This window comes from Chenopodium album, chromosome 4 (assembly GCF_948465745.1).
Source record: "Chenopodium album chromosome 4, dcCheAlbu1.1, whole genome shotgun sequence".
NCBI lineage: Eukaryota > Viridiplantae > Streptophyta > Magnoliopsida > Caryophyllales > Amaranthaceae > Chenopodium > Chenopodium album.
Window position 1 is genome coordinate 5,495,458 of NC_137837.1, and position 9,543 is coordinate 5,505,000.

General features: G+C 35.3%; 1 protein-coding gene and 1 pseudogene across 1 annotated transcript; both read right to left on the minus strand.

Moving 5' to 3' along the window:
- Positions 1-177: 177 nt before the first annotated feature.
- LOC145626447 (uncharacterized) lies at positions 178-2,218 on the minus strand (annotated as a pseudogene).
- Positions 2,219-3,945: 1,727 nt separating this feature from the next.
- LOC145626448 (uncharacterized) lies at positions 3,946-6,090 on the minus strand. The gene has a single exon (XM_081678883.1). The coding sequence runs from the start codon at positions 5,944-5,946 to the stop codon at positions 4,072-4,074; it is 1,875 nt and encodes a 624-aa protein (XP_081535009.1). The 5' UTR covers positions 5,947-6,090; the 3' UTR covers positions 3,946-4,071.
- Between the last annotated feature and the right edge of the window lie 3,453 nt (positions 6,091-9,543).

Sequence of the window (9,543 nt, forward strand, 5' to 3'; positions counted from 1 at the left end):
TAAAAAAAGTGCTCTTCAATTTTGGCCTAAAATTGGTACCTAAATCATACTCAACACCAATTCAATTGTAATAGTTAATACAAACTTAGATTGAAAAACAAATGAATTTTAGGGCTGAAATCTCCAAACAAAACAATTTCAATAAAATGTGGGAAAGAAACACAAAAAACCAACAACGAACCAAAGAATATATTACAACTTTTACGAGTATAGATCTTTACAAGCCTGCAATCAACTGAACTACAACTCAACTGATAAACTTCCGAAGCAAGTCCTTCGACGAATCACTTAAGTTACCTGATGACAAGAGGCCAACAATTAATGAAAAAGTGTCTGCATCAGCTTCAAATTTCTTGCCAGTCATAATATCACAATAGTAAAATGCATTTGACAAGTCATTATTGAGAATATATCCTCTGATGAGTGTATTATAGGTTCGATCATTAGGGGGGCAACCATCTTCCTCCATTATCCTCAACACTTGAGCAACTTCACTCATGAGCCCTTTCTTGCAGAAGCCTTTGACCATTATATTGTATGTTTTAATATTAGGTTGCAGACCCTTTGATACGAGATCGGAGAAGAAATTTGCCGCATCTTCAAGTTGTCCAGCCTCACACAAACTGTTCATCAGGATATTGTAGATGGAAACATCTGGCTTAATACCATTATCCTCCATTTCTTCTAGCAATATCACTGCCTCATCAAGCTGTGCAGTTTTACAAAGGAAGTCAAGCAAGGAAGCACAAGTGATGGCATTGGGAGATATTCCATGAGCCTGCATTTCCTTGAACAGCTTATGGACAAGTGGGAGTCTATTGGCCTTGCACAACCCATCGATAAGAGCGTTATAGGTAACAACATCAGGGGTTATCCCTTTCCTAAACATCTCTTGTAAAATGTTTAGGGCCTTGCCAATGTTTTTAGCCTTGCAATATCCATTAATCATAGTGCTGAAACATACGAGGTCAGGCTCACAACCATTTTTAATTATGAGATCAAGCAGGTTCTCTGCATCATCCATCTGACCGCGCAAACAATAACCATCAAGTAATGCACTATAAGTAATGATGTCTGGAGCCACACCACTCTCAATCATGTGCTGTAAAATGGACTGAGCTTGATCAACACAACCATCTTTACAAAACATGTCAACCAGCATGCTGTAGGTCTTAACATCTGGTGCTATGTTGCTCTCTAACATTTCGGTTAATACACGCTTAGCCTCTTCCCCAAAGCCGGAATTGTAGAGGCCTCTTCTAACATTGGGTTTAATGCCCTCGGTTATCATAGAGGAGAAAAGGTGTAGGGCCTCTTCTAACAGCCTGTCCTTACAAAGACTATCAATAATAGTGCTGTATATAACAATGTCAGGCTTACAACGACATCCAGATTGCATTTTTCTAAGAAAATTGAGAGCAGAAGCATTATCACCAATCCTACAAAGCCCTTTGACAACAGTACTATACCAAGCTTAACAATTTTATCCAACAAATGGGCAGCTTGGGGCAGCTTATCACAATGGATATAGCCATTAATTAAGGTGTTAAAAATGACAGAATCAAGGGGATACCCAAGCTTAAGTCTTTTACCGAGTAGAGATAACCCGAAATCGATACGACCCAAATGACAGTAGCAATTGGCAAGAATACCAATAGAATGCATATTGGGTCGAATACCATACAATTCAAGCTGCCTAGATAGCGAAATAACAGTGGAATGTGGGTTTAAACGCTTCAATTTGACAATTGCAGTGAATAGCTGATTGAAATAAATGAGAGAAGGAAGAGGGCGCAAATTAATCATTTGATTGAAGAGTAAAAGGGGAAATTTAAGATCAGAAAACCCTAATTGTGATTGTTCTCTAACAGATTGAAGAAACAGTTCACGATCATTATCAAAATCAATTAAAGTAGTAGAAGATTTTCGATTGGGGGAATAATGCCTGAAATTGAAGAAGGAATAAAGAGGAAAACGAAGAATAGTATTGAAATACGAGTAGTTATTATTACCTTTGACGCCATGGAAGAAGGCAAGAGAAGCAGAAGTCGCGGCACCATAACCAAAAGAAGGAGCTCTGTTCATGAAATTCATACTGTGAGTCGTCTTCTTCAATTTCTCTGTGAAAATTATGACAGCACTACAACTCCACTAAAATCTCAAGCTTGCAAATTTGGGAAAAAAAACATTAAGAGAAAGAAGAAATGAGACATATCAGTACTCATACAATCGTCACTTCACAGAAGAAGTTTACCAACAATACGGATCGGGTAGTTTAACAAGCCTCGGGTCGGATTGGATTTTCGCGATTCAATGAGTCCGGATAAGTTTGGGTCGGGTCAATTTTTAATCCATTCAAATTTATTTGGATAAATTTAAATCAATTTTAAACGAACTTGATCGGGTTAATTTCGGCAGAGATGATATGATTTTGATTCGATTAAGTTTGGTATAAATAAGATAAGTTGTCATTATCTATTTTTTTTTTTTTTTTAATAATTACATATTGTTGTAATAAGAGGTTTTAAATTTCAAGTATTGAATTGTGTGTAAAAATTTTAGATGAGACGAATATAAAGCTTGGACTTAATGTATTTTTATGTAGTTCGGGTCAAAACAAATTGGATTGAATTGGGTATTTTTTGGGTCAATTTCGGGCCGGGTTGAGTTCAGATTGGGTCAAACTGGTTTGGTTTAATTTGAGTTCAAGTCGGATCAAATCTTTTTTAGATTGAGTTTTAATCAGGTCAAATCTATGTCAGGTTAGCTTTAAATCAGGGCAAATTCGGATTCTGGTTGAGTTCAAGTCAGTTATAGATTGGGGTTTGGGTCCTAAATTCCTCGAATCAAACCAAATTAATAACAATTTGAAATGGATGGTTTTTTCGGATCGGATTGATTCGGTTATGATACCTCTAAGTACTCGCATTATTTTTATTGAAAAAATTATATCCTTTGTTTATTGTAAATTTGTAACCACTTATAAAATATTATTAGATGTAATCACCACTTAATAGTTAGTTCTATATTTTTAAAATGAAACATCGTTTTTTTTTTTAATTATTATTATTTCAAAACTTACTCAATTAAGGTTTTATAGTCATTTGGGTTCCATTTAAGTCATAATAGAAACTAAGTTATTGACATAGTCTTATTTTATGTGTTAAAAATCACTTCAATTTGCATTATACACACATAATGAAACATTTTCGATACTTTTTTTTGGGCATTTTGGGATCCAATAAGTTTTGGCATAAAAATCGAAAATCTATACTAATATATTAAAAGGCGTTACTAATAACGTCTCTATGCCACGTATACCACGTCATGTCACCTACTCCATCTCTCATTATGCCACATCATCCCTATTCAATTAACTTGCATCATTATGCCACATCACCTAATATTAGGTCATATAAAAATAAATACTATCCATAATAAGAATTTTGGTTATATTGGGTCAACCATCTCAATTCTATCCTATTAAGAAATCTAAATTTTCAAAATAAGTATAACCCGATTCAGTCTGATTTTTTAAAATAATAAATTCTATCTAATTTAATAACTTGGTTGGGCTAAATTTCGATTTTCATCCCAATGATGAACACGGAACACCCCGTATTTGGCATAAGAGTTTGTACATCAGAATATCAATCTCTTAAATATTTGGTGAAGATATTAATCTCTTTATAATGCTTACAAAGGTAGGATAAACAACATTAAGGTTAAAAAAAAAAAAAAAATCTTAATTAGCAGACTTAGTTTAATTAAAAGACTGAAGACAATAGCAAACCTATATACTACAAATTCTGACACTTGTAATCTAATTATTATTTAGTCATAAACACCTGCAATAACAAAGTTAACAGATTTAATGGAATACAAACTCTTAAAAATTTATCTTCAAAGTTATCTTATAGATTTAAAGGAATACAAACACTAATCTAATACAAAGTTATGATATGAATCTTTGCAAGCCTGCAATCATCTGAACTACAAATACTAATATAATACAAAGTTATAATATGAATCTTTGCAAGCCTGCCATAATCTATTCATCTGAACTACAATTCAGCTGATAAACTTCCGAAGTAAGTCCTTTGACGAATCACTCAAGTTACCAGAAGAAAAGAGGCCAACAATTAATGAAAAAGTGTCTGCATCAGCTTCAAATTTCTTGCCAGTCATAATATCACAATAGTAAAATGCATTAGACAAGTCATTGTTGAGAATATATCCTCTGATGATTGTATTATAGGTTCGATCATCAGGGGGGCAACCATCTTCCTCCATGATCCTCAACACTTGAGCAACTTCACTCATGAGCCCTTTCTTGCAGAAGCCTTTGACCATTATATTGTATGTTTTAATATTAGGTTGCAGACCCTTTGATACGAGATCGGAGAAGAAATTTGCCGTATCTTCAAGTTGTCCAGCCTCACACAAGCTATTCATCAGGATATTGTAGATGGCAACATTTGGTTTAACACCATTATCCTCCATTTCTTCAAGCAATATCACTGCCTCATCAAGCTGATCACTTTTGCAAAGGCTGTCAAGCAAGGAGGCATAGGTGACAACATCTGGAGCAATTCCATGAGACCGCATTTCCTTGAACAGCTTATGGACAAGTGGGAGTCTATTGGCTTTGCATAGTCCATCGATAAGAGTGGTATAGGTAACAACATCGGGGGTTATCCCTTTCCGAAACATCTCTTGGAAAATATTTAGGGCCTTGCCAATGTTTTTAGCCTTGCAATATCCATTAATCATAGTGTTGAAACATACGAGGTCAGGCTCACAACCAGTTTTAGCCATGAGATCAAGTAGGTTCTCTGCATCTTTCATCTCACCGCACAAACAATATCCATCCAGTAACGCACTGTAAGTAATGATGTTTGGAGCCACACCTTTCTCACTCATGCGCTGTAAAATGGCCTGTGCTTGTTCAACACACCCATCTTTACAAAACATGTCAACGAGCATGCTGTAGGTCTTAACATCTGGTGCTATGTTGCTCTCTAACATTTCGGACAGCACACGCTGAGCCTCATCCCCACAGCCGGAATTGTAGAAGCCTCGAATTAAGGTGTTATAAGTCACAACATTGGGTTTAATGCCCTCAGTTTTCATAGAGGAGAAAAGGTGCAGGGCCTCTTTTAACAGCCTGTCCTTACAAAGACTATCAATAATTGTGTTGTATATAACAATGTTAGGCTTAAAATGACATCCAGATTTCATTTTTCTAAGAAAAGTGAGAGCAGAAGCATTATCACCAATCCTACAAAGCCCTTTGACAACAGTATTATAGGTAACAATGTCAGGTTGTAAACCAAGCTTAACAATTTTATCCAACAAATGGGCAGCTTGGGGCAGCTTATCACAATGGATATAGCCATTAATTAAGGTGTTAAAAATGACAGAATCAAGGGGATACCCAAGCTTAAGTCTTTTACCGAGTAGAGATAACCCGAAATCGATACGACCCAAATGACAGTAGCAATTGGCAAGAATACCAATAGAATGCATATTGGGTCGAATACCATACAATTCAAGCTGCCTAGATAGCGAAATAACAGTGGAATGTGGGTTTAAACGCTTCAATTTGACAATTGCAGTGAATAGCTGATTGAAATAAATGAGAGAAGGAAGAGGGCGCAAATTAATCATTTGATTGAAGAGTAAAAGGGGAAATTTAAGATCAGAAAACCCTAATTGTGATTGTTCTCTAACAGATTGAAGAAACAGTTCACGATCATTATCAAAATCAATCAAAGTAGTAGCAGGAGTATAATTATTAGGGAAATAATAGCGGAAATTGAAGAAAGAATAAAGAGGAAGACGAAGAAGGGTATGAAAATAGGTATTACCTCTGCTGCCATGGAAGAAGGCAAAAGAAGCGGAAGTTGCGGCAACATAACCAGAAGAACAAGCTCTGCAATTCATAGTATTTCTGAGTTGCCTTCTTCTTCTTCTTCTTCAATCTCTCACTTACCAAGTTTTGTAATCTGTGGGAAAAATGATTAAAGAGTGAAGAAATGACTACTATGATCTATGGACATACGGTATCATTTTCACTCCTCTCAAACAGTCGTACACTCATACGAGTCATACACTCATACCCGATACGGCGATATGAAAGTTATTAAGTTAAACTTGATCTAGTGGCAAAGATTGCACATTTTGACCACAGAAATGTGAGGATTGAGATATATATATATATATATATATATATATATATATATATATATATATATATATATATATGACACTATGACGCACGAGTATTTCTACTCTATCCATTTTAGAATAAATTAAATATGATGTTATATATTATTACGAAGTTAATTTTGGATGCACCTTTCGTTTTTATAAATTTTTGATAAATTAATTGACTCTAATATAAAAACATATAAATGGGGTGATTATTCAAAAATTATATGAATACATAACAGGGTTAATACTTTATCAAAAGTAATACAAGGAAGAAAAGTATATTTAACGAAGAAAAGTAGATTTAACGAAGAAAAGCTTAATTGTCTAAAAAGTATATTTAACATTGTACTCAATTACCTCACCTTTAAATAGTTTTCTCACTCCCTAAATGTCATATATAGGGCTTGTTCACATTTATTGAATTGAGCTGAGCTGAGCTGGACTCAATTGATTGGAGCTGAACTGAATATTTTATAAGAAAGAGGAAAATTAGGAGCTAACTGAACTGATTGGAGCTGAGCTGAGCTGAGCTGAATTGAACTGAAATTAAGTAAATGTGAATAGGCCATAATTACCACACTTCAAATGCCCATAATTACCTCACTTCAAAATAGTTTGCCCACCTCTAAAAAATCATATATAAACTACCTCAATCCTAAATAAACTGCTCACCTGTACAAAATGTGCTTACCTCTGAATACTTTTTTTGGGTGTTGTTATTCGTCGCTCCCATTTTACCGGGTAACGCTCCCTTTTTGTCTTGAAATTCCAATTTTACCCCTAACATATAAATACGGTTTTTTCCACTTCCCGACCAACATTTCTCACTTTCTTACTTCTCTCTCTAACTCTCTAAAACACTCTAAAAATTAAAAAAAAAAAAAAAATTCAAATTTTTTTCTTCATTTTTTTTAAAAAACAACAATCATCAAAAACACAAAAAAAAAAAGGGTGATTCGAGGCGGATTAGGCTGAAATTCGGAGGGAGGAGCTTCGGTGGCGGTGGAGGCAGCGGCGACGAGGTAAATTTTTTTTTTAATTACGGATCCAGGAACTTCCGCCCAAAAAATCCGGATGTTCCATGGAGGATCCGGAAATTCCAGGCGGATCCTCCATGGAACATCCGGATTTTCTGAGCGGATGTTCCAATTTTTGTTTTTTTTTGCCCGTTAATAATATGGTTTTGTTATTTTTAATTGTTAATTTTAATTTATTTATTTTTTTTTGGATTTTGTTTTTTTTTTTTTTTGTTATTTTGAAGTGTTATGGTTATTATTATTATTATTATTGTTATTATTATTGTTTATATTATTATTATTATTATTGTTATTATTATGGTTAGCATATTTTGTAGTGTTATTATTTTTAAAAATATGATTAGTATTGTTATTAAACTAATTTGATATTAGGGTTTTTATGGTTATTGTTGTTGTTTAATTTATTTTTTGTTGTTGTTGTTGTTGTTGTTGTTATAATAATATTATTATTATTGTTATTGGTAGTACTATTATTAATATTTTTAATTATGATTAGTATTATTGTTGTTGATATTAGTGTTATTATTATTGTTATTATGGTTATTGTTGTTGTTGTTAATTTGTATTTGTTGTTGTTGTTGTTGTTGTTGTTGTTGTTGTTGTTATTATTATTGTTATTATGGTTATTGTTGTTGTTGTTAAGTTTATTTGTTGTTGTTGTTGTTGTTGTTATTCTTGGCCTTCCATGGTTATTGTTATTGTTATTATGATTATTATTGTTATTATTATTATTATTATTATTATTATTATTATTATTATTATTATTATTATTATTATTATTATTATTATTATTATTATTATCATTATTATTATTATTATTATTATTATTATTATTATTATTATTATTATCATTATTATTATTATTATTATTATTATTATTATTATTATTATTATTATTATTATTATTATTATTATTATTATTATTATATTATTATTATTATTATTATTATTATTATTACTAAAATCGGATTATTTTCTTATTTTATGTAGATCGAGGGTTCAGGTGCTCGACATGCAATATCATGACGTTTGAATGCGTCTGTTAGGAGACAGACATCTCGTTCAGCACCGCTTCAGCCCGAGCAGCAGCAATACGGGTCTACTAGTGGTTGGTCGGGAGACCAACAGTCTGGTAGTAGTCGGCCCTTGTACTCTGCAAGTGGAGAACCCATATCTGACGAGGAAGACGAATGTTCGGCTAGTCATGCTGGTGACCGGGATGAAGAACAGGACCCTCAGGATTTCCATATGGTATATAGGGGTCAGTTTGGGAGATTTGTTGGTAGTGGATCGAGTCAGCCTACTTCCAGCTCTGCGGAGGCATGGTTAGTGCAGGAACCGATGCCGGGTGGGCCTGAGGATGGGTCAGTTATCCCTAGTTTTGGCGGTCACGTGGCACGGTATATCTGGATGGAGCAGGAGCGTAGTGTTTTGCGCTGTTTGAGTAGGACAAAGTTATGTTCTGACTTGTTCACTTGGCGAGGTCGTCAATCTGTGGAGGACCTCGCGGCGATTGATGCTAGTTGGTTGTCTCACTTGCCCGACCTGATGTTTAAAAGACTTGATTGACCGTTGATTTCTGCTTTTGGTGAGAGGTGGCAGCCAGATACGAACACCTTTCACATGCCATTTGGGGAGATTACGATCTTGTTGCACGACGTGTACAACATACTTGGGTTACGGGTCGCAGGCAATATGGTGACCACTACTCCTAGCACGGACGTGTTACGGGACGCGTGCTCGATCACCATGGATATGACTCCAGATGATCTGTCTGAGATTTGCGGCACAAAGACCATTTGGCAGGGTAGTGGGGTGTTGACTGATAAGATTTTTGAATCGACATTGGCGGTTGACCGGGAGTTTAGTGATCAGCTTGATGGATACTTGTGGTTAATGCTTGGAGGTACACTGTTTGTAGACAAGAGTGGTAACCGTACGCATCCTTCCTTCCTCCACGAGCTATGTTACATGGATGTCCCTATTAACGAGTATGCTTGGGGAACAGCTGCACTGGCCTACTTGTATCGGCAACTGGGCACGGCATCACGGAAAGGTGCTGATTCGATTGTTGGTTGTCTCACGCTTCTGCAAGCGTGGATTTACGAGTACTTTCCGTGCTTTCGGCCACAGCAAGGTACCTTGACTCGGGACCTTCAAATGCCTCGTGCGTCTGCTTGGGATGTTGGAGCGGGATGTCCTAGCAAGAACCTGGAGCGCCTGTTAGCTTTTCGTACTAGAATTGATGCGCTTACTGACCGTGAGGTGAACTGGCTACCGTACGGAGCTG

What these genes read in the sequence shown, in the direction of transcription:
- LOC145626448 (XM_081678883.1), bottom strand. Translation starts at nt 5,946, where the DNA reads ATGAATTGCAGAGCTTGTTCTTCTGGTTATGTTGCCGCAACTTCCGCT.